Here is a 19235-nt window from a genome sequence, read left to right as displayed (position 1 = left end):
CATAGACTTAATATTAAAGCTGAAAGACATTAAAGATCATCACCATCAAAATTATTTTTATAGTTGAAGATACAAAAATTGACAAATTTTATGTAATGTGTTACATAGCAAACTAATAATAGTCAAGTTCCCTGAAACTCAATCTAGTACTCTTTCACTTACACAACATGTTAAGAATTGTGTGTACACAATATGTTAAGAATTGCATGAATTAGTTGATTAGAGCATCATCCTGATTTGCCAAGGTTGCGGGTTCAATTCCCCAAGGTTGTGGGGTTCAATTCCTGGTCAGGGCACATACAAGAAGCAGTCAGTGAATGCATACATGAGTAGAAAAATAAATAGATATTTCTCTCTCCTTTCTCTCTCTCTCTCTCTTCCCCTCCCTCCCTCTCAAATCAAATAATTTTTTAATTGCATGAATTAAATTAGATAATATATGTGATGAACAACATATAATTCCTGTAAATAAAATAGCTTGCTGTTACTCCGATTAAAAATAAATAGGCCTCCTTCTCATTCTCTATAGACTTCAATTATGATATTTCATTTCTACAATTAAGATGCTTGATTCCATTGCAGCTAAGGGTAGTAAAAAGAGCATGATCTTTTGAAGGTAGATAGTTATTTGATTTATATTGCAATTTCAAAACTTACCAGTGAGATATTTAGCCTCTATAAACCTATTTAGATATTATCTAAATAATAGGATAAATAATATAATAAGAAGAAATAATATTTATCACAAGACAATTAAAGAAAATAATGCACTGACAGCATAAATGAAAAGTGCATAATTTATAGCATAAATTAAAAATGACATTTTAATTTATATATCATTTTACAAAGTGTTTCTATATCCATAATATAATTTAATCCTTATAAAGACTTTTTATAAAAAAAGCTTGTATCATCGCTCCTTTTTAGAAAGTATAAAAAAATGAGACCCAATGAAAATATGTGACTCATGCAAACCCACACAGGTTAGGACCACACCCAAACTAAGTTTTCCTTATTAAAGTGGCACATAAAAAATGCATAAAAACAGGGAGTAAAAAAAGGAACATTCACGAACCAGGTCCATTGCTTTTCTGTCCTGAAATGAATTATCTTACTAAGTCAACTATTTCTATAATATTTCTATATTCATCACTGATTATCCATTTTTTTTACCAATGTTCTTGCTAGAGACATGGACTACCTCAACTTAAATACTACAAGTTTCCTTTTAATTGAGCTTTTCTGTACATATTCTACAATCAGGTTAATAGTTGGCTTTACATTCCTGAAAAGCTCCCTATTGCCTCCTGAATTAAGTACAGACAACTTTAAGATCAAAGCTCTCAAAAGTATTAGTATATTTATTCATTTCCTGAGCTCATACAATGAGTAAGGTTAACTGCTAGAAAGAGGAAGGGAATTAGTATTAATTGAGTGTTCACTTCCTGTCATAAATTAAGTACTTGAAGACATACAAACACCTTTAAAGTTAAAATTTGATCCATTTTAAAGACTGGAAAACTGAGGCACAGGAGATTAAGGAATTTGTCTTAAGTCACAAAATCACTAAGTGGTAGAGCCAGGATACAAACTCAAAACTGTTTAATTCTAGAGTTTGTGCTCTTTTGATAAAGTGTTCACAGTGCTATACAAGCTCTGAAATTACAAAGATGTACAAGATATGGAACGTTGTCAGGTAACTTACAGTCTACTATGCCCACACAAATAACATGAGGCATTACTGCTAATGTATTTATATTTAATTTTGTAAGCAATGGAGAGCTATGTGGAGACTTGTTAGCAGTAAAATAATACATAGTTTATTCTAGGAATGTTTCTCTAAATATAGTGAAAAAGAAAGATGCTGTAATACAAATGTACTAACTATGTGGTTGCTCTATTTAAAAGCTACAGAACTTTAAAACCATAGAACTTTTTAAATGAATTAAACTTCGATTTCATGCCTTTACTTTTTGAGTAAAAAAATCATGTGTCGATATCAAACATCTAAATACAAGTGTAGTGAGTGATACGAGACATACAGGGTTTTATGGAAATATCAAAAATATATCTATCCTAGACCAGGGTGGTGGTGAGGGTATCTCAAAACATTTTCCTCAGAGTAGCCCTTAAGTTACAGCCAAGAGTTGAATAGATTTTAGCTGGGTGAAAAATAAGAATGCAAACTTCAAGGAAAGGGAACCCATGTAAAAATTGGTAAATTGGTAAATAAAGAAAAAAATATTCTTCTGATGTAATGAATGAAGTCTATAGTATGACTAAAATGGTAAAAGCAAGGGTAAGGGGACAAACTGCAGAGTCACTTAAACATATGATAAAGACAGCTAATTTAGAATGATAATAGCATGTTCCAAAATACACTGTTCATTCATTTCTTAGACATTCAATATATTTTTGTTGAATCTTATAGGAATGTCTATCACTAAAACCATATACATTTAAAAAGAACATTATTCACTTTTCAGATCTATTTATGTTATAATCCTTATAAGAAACCTATGAAGTAGAAATTATTAGTATCTTCATGTAAAAACCAAAAATTCAAGCCTCAGAGTGGTTAGATAATCTCAGTACCACATCATGAAGAGGAAAAGCCAGCACTGGAGCTTAGTGATGTGTGATTACCAAACCCTTGGTGTTTCATTAAGCAATACCATGAAGCTTTGTTCTCATAAAGTTAAAAAAAATTTAAAGTAAATTATATTAATATAGAAAATATTGAGTTACCTTTGAAGTTGCTGTGGCAGTCATACTTTGGGGAGCTTCTTGAGGTTTACTGCTGCCATGGGAAGATTTGTTCCCTCTGTCTCTTTGTCTCTGCCGACATTCTAAACAGTTTCTCACAGCAACACAACAAACTATTTAAAAAACCAAAAGCTTATTATTAATACAAATTATTGACTCTGACATGTTGAAAAAAGTTACTAGGTTCTATTTTTCTTTCTTTCCCCACCCCTCCATCCCATTATTATTCTTAAATCAACTAGATCAATAAATATTTCTGATAATTATAAAATATAGTAAAGAAAAGTACATATAAAACATGTGTAGTTAGAATATTTAATCAAAATACCCAAGTACTACCAACTAGCTAAAAAACCAGAATATTACCAGGGTCTCTGAAGCTCCCAATGTACTCTTCCACAGTCTATCCACTCCATCATTCAAAATTCTAAATTTTATGTGTGAATATTTTTTAAAATTAATATTCATATTTGATAAATTCTTTTGGATAAGACTTCTTCCTATAATTTGACTACCTTGGCGACTATCACAAATCCCAATTTCCACCTTACCTTTCATCATGGTAGGAAAGTCTATGGCCTTTGTCAATAAGCACTCAATAAGAACAAGCTTTTTATTTATTTACTTATTTTAAGAAGCAGTAAATTATAGCAATAAGCAGTACCCAATTTTGGAAACAGACCACCTGAGTTTGATTCCTGTGTCTACCACTTTTGACCTGGGTGATCTTGGGCCAACTGCTTAAATTTTCTTTGCCTTAGTTTCCTCATATATAAAATGAATATAAACATACTTCCTTAAAGAATCCTTATAAAGATTAATTGAATTAACATATGTAATGAGCTTAGAATGCTAAACAGTCATATTGATGTATAATTGTTTGCTTTATTATTACTATTATTATTCACTTATATAAAACATTCCTATGGCTAAAAAATAAATCTACTAGGAATTATTAGGATAAAAATCAAATCAGCAGTTAAGACTTGAAATATATTCAGAAGTAAAAACTCAAAATAACCAAATAAATACTGGTTTGAAGATATTGAGGCATTAAAACTATTTCTCTTTCACCCTAGTTGATTTGGCTCAGTTGTTAGAGCCTCGGCCCTTCAACTGATGGGTACCAGGTTCAGTTCCGGGCAAGGGCATGTACATCAGTTGCAGCTCAATCCCCAACCCTAGTCGGGGGAGTGTGGAAGGCAACCAATTTATGTGTCTCTCTCACATTGATGTCTCTCTCTCTCTCTCCCTCTCCCTTCCACTCTCTCTGAAAAAGCAATGGAAAAAATACTCCTGAGTGAGGAATAAAATACATATACACATATATTTTTCTTTCTCATAATGTTCAATCTATCAGCTATTGTAAAATATGAGTGGCAATATCCATGATGGCCCACAGTAAATTATCTCACATCTCTCACTGTTAGAGAGATTTCTACGTGTGTGCTCAGTCTCTCTCTAAAATTACAATAGGCACGAAATGATTCCTCTCAGCCTGTCTGTCTTTAAAAAACACAAAACGAAAAAGTAGATTTCATTCCATCATACTTTTTTAATTCAGTTATAATTGACAAATAAAATTGTATGTATTTAAAATGTACAACCTAATACTTGACATATACATTGTGAAATGACAATCACAATCATGTTAATTAACATATCATTCTTAAAGCAGTTCTTATGCCTTCCTTAGATCAGAAACAACTTCTCCCCTAAAATTATACATGTGTAGATTTTTACATACTTTTTTTTAAATAATGGGTAAAAATAGTACTCATCAGGAATTTCCTCCCTATCTAATGTCTTGCTTTCTTACATGCTCTAAGGCAAGTATGTAAACAGTAGCTTTCTAGTTCTTTATAAAGTCTAAATAGTATAAATAAATTTCCCTTTAAGAAAGGTAAGAGAGGTAAAGATGGTTCCTGACTAGAGCTGGTCTAAATTTACTAAGAGTTGTCACTGCTAAGTTTCCTTCCTCCCTCCCTCCCTCCCTCCCTTCCTTTCTTCCTTCCTTCCCCCCTCCCTCCCTCCCTCTTTCTCCTTTCTTCTCTTTCTTTCTTTCTTTCTTTCTTTCTTTCTTTCTTTCTTTCTTCCTTCCTTCCTTCCTTCCTTCCTTCCTTCCTTCCTTCCTTCCTTCCTTCCTTCCTTCCTTCTTTCTTTCTTTCTTTCTTTCTTTCTTTCTTTCTTTCTTTCTTTCCATTTTTTAATATTTGGAGGTAGCCATATGGACACATCCTGTTTTATTTTTCATTCCCAGAATATCTACAGGTTTTTAAAATATATTTTTTTAAATTTTCAATTATAGTTGATGTACAATATTATATTAGTGCTAAGTTTCTTTACAAGATGGAACGAACTGCACAGACACAGTAATGTTTATTAGAGTTAACAGTTTACTCTGAGAAACATAGTGAGACTGGCACAGTCAGCATTTTGTGTATAAAACTATGTCTTGAATTTTCTGATATGTGTGTGAGCCCAGGGCAACTGCCCTCTGTATTCAATTACCAGAAAAGAATTAATAAATGAATATACATTAAAATCACTTCAATAAAAAATGTTACAGTCCTATTAATTTTTAAATAATTCAAAATACATTTAATTCTATTTCAAATTATAATCCATTTAAGATGATCAATACTATCTCCACTGTGAAGATACTATAATTTTCTGTGATTTACTATAATAATCTCTACATTACACAATCATCAACTTGTATCATCAATACTTTACGTACCACAGAATGTCAAAAAACAAGTCTGTAGGTAATTATATAATGTACACCTTTATTCTTAACAGACTTACCTAGCCTTAGGCACTGTCGCATTAAACCTCCAGAAGACATGTTTTTTTCAGCTTCAATCTCACTAAAATTTAGAGAGCTGGCAAATACAAGTACATCAACCATAGCCATCAATCGGCTGAGGAAAGTTACTGCTGTCTCAGCTGACATGCCTTGTGTCACTTCAATGTTTTCCAATTCCGTCTTTAAAAAAGAAGATTTAAGATGTGTTAAAATTTGGAGATATAATACATGTACATACATATTATAGGTGAAGAGTAGTTTAGTATATTTAATATATTTTGTAAACAAAATAAATTATAAATTATTATCTAATTCGATATATTGTAAAAGCTGGTTATCAAATTTATTTAGTTTACCTATGAATTATCCATGAATAAAGGAAGTTTATTTTTTAAATCAATGTTAGATTTAAATGTCATTACCTGTAAAAACTACATTCCAAACTGAGGATAAGTTTGCAAAGATATTTGGAAATAATAGCACATGTTAGTTTTATGTTTTATTAGTTAATAATATAAAATTTGTATTTCCTAAATTCCTCACTCTTGTTTATAAAAAAATGTTAATTTTTCTTTCCTGTAAATGTATGATGAGTAATAGGGAAGATATATGGCACTTTAGTTTGGCATCAAAATGAGACAACTGTCAAATTAGAATGTATAACAATTTCATATCCATTTCAGATATGAATCTCAAATATACAGTAAAAATCTAAGGTAAAAATAATCAGAAGATCATTAATTATTCTACAGATATAAACAATAGTAATAAAAAGAATCAAAAGAATCAGTAGAATTCTAGATTGGTGAAGCTTCACTTCACTAAAATATTGTCTATAATAAAATATAATTTCCTGCTTTCAAGGGGAATGTTACAAAGTGTTCTGTTTCTTAAGATGTATAACTGGATTTGATAAACAATAGCAACATTTCTTATTTTTCATTGTTTATCACATAACATTTTTGTTATTTTGGTTTATTATGACTAGGCTTCATTGACTAGTCCTCATTTTCTTAATGTCTCAAAGAGCAGTATAAAGTAAGGAATGCTTTATAAATAAAAATTATTACTCTTTTAAATTTTCTGAAACTAGGCATGCTAGCCATATTGATTAACTTTAGTTCTTCAAGTGATAAATTAAACTACAATGTAAGTATATATTATATGTATCTCTTCTAATTTATTGTTTCATTTTGACATTGCTTATACCCATCATTCTACTTAAACATATTCTTGCTCACATTAACATGGAAATGTCAGCAGAAAACAATGTTTTTTAATAGGCAACACTTAAAAACTTCTTGTGTACAAGATGGGTATTAAAAGTGATAGATGATTACTGCAAGCACTATGTAACTTGATTCTAAATGGAGAATAAACAACCTTTCTTCCTTCTATTTATTATCAAAATAGTGGAGAAAACTTTCTTTTTAAAGTGATCTTGAAAATATTCAAAAATTTGTTTTTAATGTTAATTGACAGCATTATGCCAATCCAGTATCTATGGACTAAAGAAGTGATTAGATTTTAAAAATGAAAATTCCTTATTTCCTAGCATTTCATTGATATACAGTATCATTTTATAGCATGAATTAAAAATCTCTGACCACAACACAATAGGCTATAATGAAAGTCAAATAAATTCATTTTACATAAAACCTCTTTTAAATCACAGTATCAATATAATTTTTTATAATAGAATGGGAGATCTGGTCAATGCTTAGATCTATTAAATATTCTAAATAACTTTTCAGATATTAGAATTTTATTTTATTTATTGGTTTTTTGAGAGAGAGAGAGAGAGAGAGAGAGAGAGAGAGAGAGAGAGAGAAACATCGATTCTTTTGCCCACTTATTTATGCACTCATTGGTTGATTCCTGTTTGTGCCTTGACTGGGGATTGACCTCACAACCTTGGTGTATTGCTCTAACCAACTGAGCAATCCGGCCAGGGCCCAAGATATTAGAATTTTAGGAAACTATAGATATGTTCTCAAATAAATTTTTCATCATTCTGAATTTCTGAAATTATTAGAAGTCTAACTTACTTTGTTAGCCAATGGTCTTATTTTTGAGTCTTTTGGGGTCTACAAGACTTGACCTTCAAAATATGCTTTCATTTTTAAATGAGTGAGTTATATATAGGAATTATAAATAAAATTATTAACCATCCATATAACTTGCCAAACTGTTATTTTTGATTAAACAATGTTTTAATGAAAAGCATTCTTAACATAAACCATAACCTAAAAGGGAGTTCTTATTACACTATACATAAAAGTAATTTATAATTTTAATGAAATGTTATCTAAAAATTTTATCAGGTTCAAAAATAAAGAGCATTCACATATGATTATTACTAATCTTAAAATAATAATTTCATGCAATTTCCTTTCATTGGAACTGGGTAATATCTGATTGTACATATGGCTGAAATATTATTGTTTTAATTATATTGACATTTTAGTCTAAAGATTATTGTATAATAAAATAGTAACTCATCAATAAACTAAGAAAATAATCCTTTCAGCGAAGCTTTTAAATATGCCTAACATGCCTAATGTTAAAGGTGGTATGGAAACGCAAAACATAACCAAGTCAAAAATTTCATAAATAAGTAAAAATAAAATTTAAAACTAAACACCTGAAAATTACTTAAGTAATACTAACCTTAGAACCCTGGACATGCATTAGACAAAACAGACAACAGACCAAAAAAGTACAAGAAAAGAAAATTATTAAAATTAAATAAAAATACAATGTAAAATTGAAACACAAAGTAATATATTTAAGAATTATATTTGAGTATTTTATTAAAAGGAAAAATCTCAGAAGAGGTATTCATTTATAAATTACAATGATTAAGGTCAAATATCAAATATTTAGACTTCTATTTATTTTTTTTCATTAGAATAACTGCCCAAATAACATATATGTAAACATAATTGATGTATTAGAAATTATGCACATTCTATTTTGTAAAACAAATATATTTTTCTAGCAGATGACTAAGGAAACATTTAATAAATAAACTAGTAAGATATTTCTGTCAAAGCTCTAACTCTGTACTGGTTTAATCGGAAATGACTTAGGGAAATAAACTATTTATACCAAACTTAAAGAATTTTCTTTAAAGGATTGTGTTATAATTTGGAGCCCTTCCTATAGATCAAAAGCCCCAGAAGTTAATAAAATAATAAAATATTAGAGTGATTATAACTTAAAGAACACTTTCTCATGCTAGAAAAGAATTTATTGATACACTAAATGAGGACTGCATGTGAACTAACCTAATTACATAGATATTTTACTCAGTTTTAGAATCATATTATAAGAATTATATTCAATATATTGAAAACATCAGATAGAATTAAGCTCACAATGTAAGTCATCAACTATTTCTATTCTCTGATTTTTGGAACAAATATATGTGAGCATAAGTTTCAAAATACACTGTTTACACGGTACATTGTATAGGAAAACATACAAAAGCTTCCTGAGAATACTAAAGTATAATCAGTGTTATAAAACAAAAAATTAATAATATTTCCAAATCTATTAACTAAATATTCTGATAATGGTAAGAAAACATAAATTAAAATTAAGACTCTATCATCATTTTTTAACAGAAAAAGTTGTTCTTCTTTATTATGACTTTGAAACTATTAGGAAAGCCAGAAATATCAGTCTCTATTATTTTTCTATAACAAATAAAATAAAACCATAGGTGACTCTGAATTAAATTCTAAGCATTCAGTGTTCTGGATGACTGAACAAAATGATCAGTCTAAAATCATAAAGTGATTTTGCAATTTGTAGTTGGTCCATGTTCCTTGCTTCTCTTCATTTTTCTCCTTTTTAGAATGTTTTTTATTGACTTGAGAGAGAGAGAGGGAGAGAGAGAGATAGAAACATCCATGAGAGAGAAACATGGATCGGCTGTCTCCTGCTCGCCCCCATACTGGGGATGAAATCCCAAACCCAGGCAGTGACCTCTTGGTTCATGGGTCTATGCTCAACTACTGAGCCACAACAGATGGGCTCTCATATCGCTGGCTTTCATTTATGACCAACTGGTACAATGTATATAGAATAAGTAAGAATTTGATTCAACTAGCCATGAAAATATTAACTTCAAAAATTCAACAAAAATAATGTTCCCTCCTCAAAACAGACTGGTCAAAATACATGGTAAGAGATCTAAATTTTCCCCCTGGCTACCAAAGTTAAAACCATTGTCTTATTTAGAGACTTGAAAATATTTTTTTAATTAATTCTCTATGTCACATATGATTTTAAATAATATAGGCAAAACTGAAACTCCAATAAAGTCCTATTCTTTCCTGAATATTAAGCTGAAGGTGTTCACTATAATATAAATATTGCATAACTATACTATATTTTCCTTAAGGTTTTCATTAAGATATTTTCTTACAAGTAAGATTAATAAACAGCTCAAATTTTCTTACATGATGATACTGCAACAGCAATACACAAATGTTATACTTAGTATGGATTATTGTATTCATATAAGGTCCCAGGGAAGAAAAAAGACCAACATCATGCCAATCCCATAGTAACAAAAAGCAGACAGAAAGATTACACTATTTTAGTCTTTTGCCATCAAAACCCATAATAATTAAATTTGTCTCAAAAAGCCTCTTTCAAACTTCAGAATTCTGAGTATGACAGCCTTATTTTAGAAATGACAAGATTATTCTATCATGATACAATTCTGTAAAAATAGGTCTAAAAGGAAATAAATGGAGGAAACATTCAATAACACCTCTCTAGTGCACTATACATATATACCTAACAATTTTCACATAAACTCCCTGTGGGATCAGTATAATTAACACCTTTAAATAAATGAAGAAGTTGTGGTTGGGGCCATATCCAGTAAGTGGTAGAACCTAAGTTAAAATACAAGATTTATCTTATGCTAAAATTCATATACTTTATATTAAATCATAACTTCAAAAGATCATGTCTGAGTCTCACTGATAACAGGAAGCAAGTTTGTTTTTTATAATAAGGAATAAATTATATGATATCCACACTTCTGATGGGAAAGACATATTCCTGTGTTGATCTTTGAGTCATATTTTTTAAAAGAATAACTATGCAGAATACTTACTGTTCTACTTATTCTCTCCAAATTAAATACAATTTCACTATTAGACATGTTAAACGCTAAAAAATTTAGTATGACTAAAAAGTTACATACTTCCTAGTGGAATATAATGACAATATTGAGAAAATCTGAAAAAGAAACTTTAATAAATGTCCAATAAGTCAAATTCAAGTTCTTGTTTAATAGAAAAGAATGAATTTATCTTAAGCTCTAGCTATTGAATTTTCAATGGCCAGTAATAAGTAACAAAGTTTTCACACTAAAATATCACTATGACATTTGTATTTATTTGAAGAAATAATGCAAACTATGACCCACAAGTCAAACCTGCCCCACTGGCCGTTTTATAAATAAAGTTTTATTAAGACACACATACACCTATTATTTTATCTGTCTATGGCTGCTTTTGCACAACAAAAGCAGAGTTGTAAAGATGGGACCGAGACCATACAGCCCACAAAACTGAAAATATTTACTATCTGATTCATATAAAAAAGTTTGCCAAACACTGCCATATTATCATTCTCATAATTTTTCATTAAATGCATATCTGCATATAAGGCATGAATATTTTGAAAAACTCCACAAACTGAAATAAAATTATCAGATCATTCATGCATTAGCGTCAAATGTTTCTATTTCTCTTTATATATCTAGATTTAAAATTCTGATGGCATCTACATGACAATGTTTGCCTTTGGTAATCTGGTGTCAACAATGTTTCCTTTCTCACTTATTCCTTCCAAATATCTCTCTTGGCTTTTTACATTTTAAATCTAAGTCAAAAAGCTCCATACTTTAGTTCTAATTTCCTTTTTTATTCAATCTCCTCATTCCTAACTTTCCCCCTCAACTACATTTCAATTTTTAGCAAGAATATTATTCAGTCAAGTAACAGAAATCAATACTCAGCAGTCAGCACCAATCACAGTTCTACCAGTATAAAGTGGGAGAAATAGTTATGGCTGTTACTTTTAAGGAAGCAATTTATTCAAAGAACATAAAATAAGCTATGTTGTATAACCAGGCATTGGTACAATCAGTTAATGGACCAAAATAACAAAAATAGAGAGAGACAAAGAAAGTTTCTACAACTAAATGAATTTCCAAGTATTTTGAAAACAGTTTAGGATTTAAGTAATTTCAAACTCAAACTATACTGGTCAAAACTGCACAGGTAATATATTTGGAAATCAAACTTCAAAATGTCAGTATCTTTACTGTGCAAATAAAAATAAGCAAATTTGGGTAGTGAAATATTATATACATCATAATGTTTATCAGTAATATACTTCATTAATTTAATATTTCTCTGTCTTGATAGAGATCTTTTAGCTTTAAAATTTGGAAAACTATTTAGTAATGTGAATATCTGAAACCTATGAAAATTTTAGCACCAACTACTAACTTTATATAAAGTAAATTTTTTGTTCTGTAGAAATTTTAAAATACTTAAAAGTGAACTTCAATACAAACTTTTAAAATTTCTTGACAACAAATAATAAATTTGTAAGGAATGAAACAAAATTTATATGATGGAAAATATGCCAGGAGGAAAACAATGATTGATTGTTTTTAGTATATAAAAACAAGAACAATTCTCCTTGCCTCAATATTAGAATGTTTTTTAAAAATCATATGCAATTCTCAATTTACTGGCATTTGACATAAATCACCAGAGAGAACCAGATTAAAAGAAGGGATGGTACATTAATCTCACAGGATACCTACACTCTACATACACCATTAATTTTTTTTTTTTCCTGGCTCTATTTCCTACTAATTCCATTAAAGCCCTAATGATAATGTGTTCTGCTGCACACCATCCTGTAGCCTGCTTGTCTTTGTAGACTTCTTGAATAAATTCATGGATAAAATCGAAATATATGTGCCTGTGAGAGAAAGGAGTTTTGAGAATATAATTTTTTGCTGCTAATGTTTAAGTTTCAAAATTGCTTTGGGAATGGTAGCAATGACAAAAGAGTAATGAGAAAAAGAGTGATGTAGAAAAAAGCTTGTTAATGATGAAATAAAGCCAGAGATCAAATTGGAAACACTGTCTCACCAAGTAAAAGACATCTTAACAAAACAGGTTTCTCTCTGGAAAAAGCATACTTTTTGGGCTTAGAGATGAGTTCCCAATATGGTAGCAAGAACACAGGTAATATGGGAAGCATTAGTTCTCTAATCTTTCCTATGTACATAGGCAGCTAGGGAGTAAAGATTTTTTTCTATGGATCAGAGATTTTTTTTTTTTTTTAAATCCTCACCCAAGGATATTTTTTCAATTGCTTTTTCAAGGAGAGTGGAAGGGAAGAGGGGAGGGGGAGAGAGAGAAAAAGAGAAAGAGAGAGACACACACACACACACACACATTGATGTGAGACAGACACACTGAGTGGCTGGCTTCTGCTCGTGCCCCAACCTGGGCCAGGCCTGCAACTGAGGTACATGCCCTTGGCTGGATCAAACCCAGGACCCCTCGGTCCTCTGGCCGATGCTCTTAACCACTAAGCCAAACTGGCTAGAGCCAGAGATATTTTTTGAAGTGATAACTAAAATATAAAGTTAGCACTAACCTACTATATTTTAAATTACATAATTAACATTGAATGTCTTTCAACCTTATTATATTAATACATTTCAATGTGTCACATAGAGACAAAGCTGTATTTTTTAAAATAAATGTTGAGCCAGCAAATAAAGTCAGACAAAAATGCTGTTAAAGACCATGTGAGCAACATAAAGCTTTCTGAGGTTTTCAATGACTGAAATTTTTAAGGTAGCATAAAAAAGGCACCTAGTTAGAAAAAGTACAAAACATGCCAAAGTTTTAAATAAGAAACACTCCTAGAATTTATTAATTTGGTTCTCTTTTGAAGCAAAATGCTTCAACATCAAATCTCCAAGATCAAATCTCAGAGAACAGGAAGGTAAACCTCCTAGATGTAGTTTAGAATAATATTAAACTTAGAAATAATATGTCAAGTAAATCATATGACATTGCATTTATAATGATGATTTTTTTCTAAATTTATATTCATGACTCTAATTACTATACAATAAGCATATACTTGTATTTAGAACTTCAAGATTTACAGAACAAGGATTTTAACAGTTTATTATAACATATATTTAAAGGGATAAACAATATATAAAAAATAAATCATTTCTAGTTATGACTTTCTAAGATGTATTCATCAGAATTACTAGAGAAATATTTTTATAAACACACATAGCTGTAACCCAACAATTAAATATGCATGTATAAATATAACTTCATATGATAAAAAGTTACCTTAGATGAACATGTTTTGTCAAAATCCATCTATTTGCAGAGCCGAAGTTTTTGGATACCTTTTGATATGAGGCACAGGTCTTATAAACCTGTTTACAATATAAAACACCACTGACATGCTCTAGTTATGTAATTATACAATAAAACCACTAGATGGAGGCAAAGTACTTACAGTTGGTGATGTAGCTGCAGAGAGCAAAGGTAAAATTCCTCCACAAGCAATGATGATGTTGTCTACCATTTGGGAAATGAGGTGAATTGTGTTATGTACAAAAATAATGTTTTCATTGCTATTGACAAAATCCATTACAGACTTTGTAGAATGGCTAAAATAGCAGAAAAACAAAACAGAAATGAACACTTCCTTGGCTTAAGAATAAGAAATTTAGACAATTTATAATAACATTTTTAAGTGACAAATAATGAAGAATTAAACAATTTAAAATGGAGTTATTAGAAAATAATATAATTTAAAATTGAGATATTATATTACTGAAAATTAAGCATTAATCTTTACACAGTTATTAGTCTAAGTGTATTAATCTAGTGTTTTGTTTCTCCTTAAGAAATAGTGTAGTAGCTTGATTCAAAGGCATGTGACTAGATCAACAAATGCGGCTAAAAAATTTATTTTTTGCCAGAGCTATTCCTTTTGTGTTGAAAGGCAGAACTGGCTAGTTAAAACATTTTACTACCTTTTATGCAGTTTCAGTTTGTTGCATCATCAGACTGAATCTCCTACCTCTGACCAGCCATACTGAAAAGGTATACTGCTAGTGACAGAAGTGGCACAGTAGGTGAGTATAAACAAATCAATAAAAATTTAAGAACTTACTGAATAAAAAGAGAAAAGATCTAAATGATTGGCAATACAACTTCCCCATACAAAACATGCAATGTACATATTCAGAGAAATACATTGCTTTAATTTGGTGTCAGTCAAGAATATGAACTATTTTCTAACGGGGGGAAAATGAAACTAGTCCATGATCAAATTTAAGTCAATAATTCTCAACTTTTTAGAACTGTAAAATATCATGTATTGTATCTTAGATCTCAAGATGCTTTCCCTGTCCTAAATATAAAGTTTTATCTTTTAAAAAATTAAAATTACATAAAATTCTGTTTGGAAAATATTTTGAGAGCCCTTGAAAGGAAATAAAGATACACAGTATGTTAAAGGAAAGAAAATTGAGTAACACTAACTTAGAAGCTACTAACAGTGTAATTAGAAAATTACACTATGTATTTCCATACACTGATAGTCATATAAACCGTAATATATTTCATGGTATTCTAGGTCCCTTATTATCATCTCTAGGTAATTCTGAATATAACAACACTAGCAATGAAAAAGACCTTTGTTTCTACACATTAGTAGACTAAGGACAAACTGATCAAATAACATCAGAAGTAAAACCATTCTGTGGCAGACGTTGACTACTTCCATATTTCTTCTACCATGCTAACACAACCTAGATTTTGTTCTATTACTGAACCACATTGGGTACAGGAAAGGTGGGCTTGACCCCAGCTACTACGTTACTGATCAGTATTGCTCTGTATAGACTAGTCATTATCATTCCATTCCCTTGTGCTGGTGGTTAACTTTGAGAAGAGCATATAATCCTGCTAGCATGTGAGATATACAGGGGAAATTTCTTGAAGGGCTTCAATTAAAACAAAATAAAACAAAACAACAACAAAAAAGAACAAAAGAAGAGGAAGAAGAAAGGAGAAAGAAGAAGAAAAAGAAGAAAAGAAGAGGAAGAGGAGAAAAAAAGAAAGAGGAGGAGTGGGGGGGGGGGAAGAAGAGGAGAAAGGAAAGAGAAGAAGGAGGAGGAAGAGCCCCCATGCCCTCTAGTTTGGGCAAGTTTCCTACATTAATTCAATGCTGGGAGCTGAAGCAACCACCTTGAATCTTAGAAGAAAAATCAGGAGAAGCAGAGAAGCCCATTTGAACTTTGAGAATATCATGCCACTGATCCTTGTTGATGGTGGCATAGTCTGTTACTGAAAGCCATGAAATTCCTAATATATATGCTTGCACATATACATGACACACTTTCATAATTACCTGTATAAATGCTATTAAAATTAAATTGAAAGTGAAGCAAGGGAATGATTTAATTTATGTAGGTTTCGTTTTCATTAACTGATTATATTTGAACTGATATAGTCTCTAAAAATAGACATCATAAGAACACTTAAAATTTTATTTTAACAAGCCTCAAATGAAAGAACAAGAAAAGTCTCCAGAAAAGAGCCAAATGAAATGAAAATAAGCAATCTCTCAGGTATAGAGTTCAAAATACTAATTGTAAGGATACTCCACAGCATGAAAAAATATATGGAAACTATGAAGGAAATGAAGAATGACATAGCAGAAATAAAGAATACATTGGAAGGAATAAACAGCAGGTTAAAGGAAGCTGAGGATCGGATCAGTGAATTAGAAGATGGTGTAGAAAAAATCACTCAAGGACCAAAAAAGAAAAAAAGCAAAAACAGGAGGACAGTCTAAAGGAGCTGTGGGACAACAAGAAACCTAACAATATTCGCATTACATGACTGCCAGAGGAGGTTGAAAGTAAGCAAGGGTTAGAGAACCTATTTGATGAAATAATGGCAACAAACTTCCCTAACCTGGTCAAGAAAAAGTCATACAAGTTCAGGAGGCAAAGAGAGTCCGAAGCAAGAAGAATCCAAAGAGACCCACGCCCAGACATATCATAAATAAAATGCCAAGAATCCAACACAGAGAGAGAAACTTAAAGGAAGCTAGAGAAAAGCAATCTGTTACCTACAAAGGAGACCCCCATAAGGCTGTCATCTGACTTCTCATCAAAAACTCTACAGGCCAGAAGGAAATCGCAGGAAGTATTCAAGGTAATGCAAAACAAGGATCTGAAACCAAGACTAGTCTATCCAGCAAGATTATCATTCAAGATAGATGGTGAAATAAAAACCTTGTGAGACAAAATTAAGGCTAAAGGACATTATCACTACAAAACCAGAATTACAGGACATGTTAAAGAGACTGCTATAATTAGAAGTAGAAATAGGGAGAAAGAGAAACATAAGCATAAAGAAATGAAATGGCAGTAGATAAGTCTCTTTCAATAATAACCTTAAATGTAAATGGATTAATGCCCCAATAAACAGATATGGGGTGGCGGAATGGATAAGAAAACATGACCCAAATATATGCTGTCTACAAGAGACCCATCTCAGAACAAAAGACTCACACAGGATGAGAGTGAAGGGATGGAAAAACATTTTTCCATGCAAATAGAAATGAAAAAAAGCTGGGGTAGTGATACTCATATCTGACAAAATGGACTTCAAAATGAAGACCATAAGGACAGACAAGAAAGGTCTTAACATAATACTAAAGGGATCAATCAAACAAGAGCATATAACCCTGATAAACAAATATGCACCCAACATAGGAGCATCTAAATTTATTGAAAAACTTCTAGAAGACTTTAAGGGAGAGATCGACAGCAGCACAGTCATACCAGAGGGCTTTAACAGCCTGCTGACTTCTCTGGATAGGTCTTCCAGACAAAAGTCAACAAGGAACAGTGACCCAAAAATGACACACAAGATCAGGTGGATTTAACTGACATTTACAGAACATTCTACACCAAAGCTGCAAAATAGACATTCTTCTCAAGTGTACTTGGGACATTCTCAAAGATAGACCACATGTTAGGATATAAAACAAGTCTCTACAAGTTCCAGAAGACTGAAATCATATCAAGTATCTTCTTGGAACACAATGGCATGAAATTAGAAATTAACCACAATAAAACATTAAAAAAAAATTCAAACACATGGAGGCTAAAAAGCACGTTTTTAGACAATGAATGGGTTACCATAGATATCAAGAAATAAATAAAAAAAACTTCCAGGAAAAAAAGGAAAATGAACACACAACTCCAAATCTATGGGACACAATGAAAGGAGTCCAGAGAGGAAAGTTTATAGCACTACACACATGACAAGAAAAACTTCTAATAGACTCTCTAACCCTACAAGTTAAAAACTTAGAAAGAGAACAGCAAGAGAAGCCCAAAGTAAGTAGAAGGAAGGAAATAATATCAGAGCATAAATGAATGACATAGAAAATAAATTAAAAAAATACAAAAGATCAATGAAACCAAGAGCTCATTATTTGAAAAGACAAACAAGATTGAGGCACCTTTAGCCAGACTCATCAAGAAACAAAGAGGACCCAAATAAACAAAATCAGGAACAAAAGAGGTGAAATAACAACTAACCCAACAGAAATACAAAAGATTGTAAGAAAGTACTATGAACAACTATATGCCACCAAGCTGGATAATCTGGGTGAAATAGGCAAATTTCTAGAAAAATACGTTCCAAAACTCAATCAGGAAGAGTCAGAAAGCCTGAATAGGCCAATAACCAGTAATTACTGCTGAAGCAGTAATGAAAGGGCTTCCAGCACATAAAAGCCCTGGCCCAGATGGCTTCACAGGGGTGTTTTACCAAACATTCAAAGAAGAATTAACACCTATCCTCCTCAAACTATTTAAAAAAATCCAAGCAGAAGGAACACTTCCAAGATCTTTCTACAAGGCCAGCATTAGCCCAATTCCAAAACCAGATAAAGACACTACAAAGAAAGAGAATTACAGGGCAATACCCCTGATGAACATAGACGCTAAAATCCTCAACAAAATATCAGCAAATCAGATCCAGCAATATATTAAGAAGATCATACACCATGACCAAGGGGGATTATTCCTGGGATCCAAGGCTGGTACAGTATTTGTAAATCAACAAACGTGATACATCACATAAACAAACTGAAAGACAAAAATGACATGATCATATCCATAGATGTAGAAAAATCTTTTTATAAAATCCAACACCCATTTTTGATAAATTCTCTCAGCAAAGTGTAAATAGAGGGATCATACCTCAACATAATAAACACCATATATGACAAACCTATAGCCAACATCATACTCAATGGACAAAAACTAAAACCATTTCCCCTAAGAACAGGAACAAGACAAGAGTGTCTACTTTCACCACTCTTATTCAACATAGTACTGGAAGTCCTAGCCACAGCCATCAGACAAGAAGAAAACATAAAAGGCATCCAAATTGGAAAGGAGGAAACAAAACTGTGATTACTTGCAGATGACATGATATTGTACAAAGAAAATCCTAAAGACTCCACCAAAAAACTA

The 19235-nt window shown here is 31.2% G+C and overlaps 1 protein-coding gene across 1 annotated transcript in view; it reads right to left on the bottom strand.

Annotated features, from left to right (window-relative positions):
* The window catches only part of NBEA (neurobeachin), an 817699-nt gene that overhangs the window by 557294 nt on the left and 241170 nt on the right, over nucleotides 1-19235 (bottom strand). The window contains exons 24-26 of the mRNA XM_081128332.1: nucleotides 14180-14333; nucleotides 5575-5755; nucleotides 2749-2879 (exon numbers count right to left, since the gene is read on the bottom strand). Coding sequence (XP_080984458.1) covers nucleotides 2749-2879; nucleotides 5575-5755; nucleotides 14180-14333 — 466 coding nt within the window. The remainder of the gene's footprint in view (nucleotides 1-2748; nucleotides 2880-5574; nucleotides 5756-14179; nucleotides 14334-19235) is intronic.

The sequence above is a fragment of the Miniopterus schreibersii genome (genome assembly GCF_964146895.1).
Source record: "Miniopterus schreibersii genome assembly, chromosome: 2".
In the NCBI taxonomy this organism is placed as follows: Eukaryota; Metazoa; Chordata; class Mammalia; order Chiroptera; family Miniopteridae; genus Miniopterus; species Miniopterus schreibersii.
This window is presented reverse-complemented; position numbering and strand designations above follow the sequence as displayed.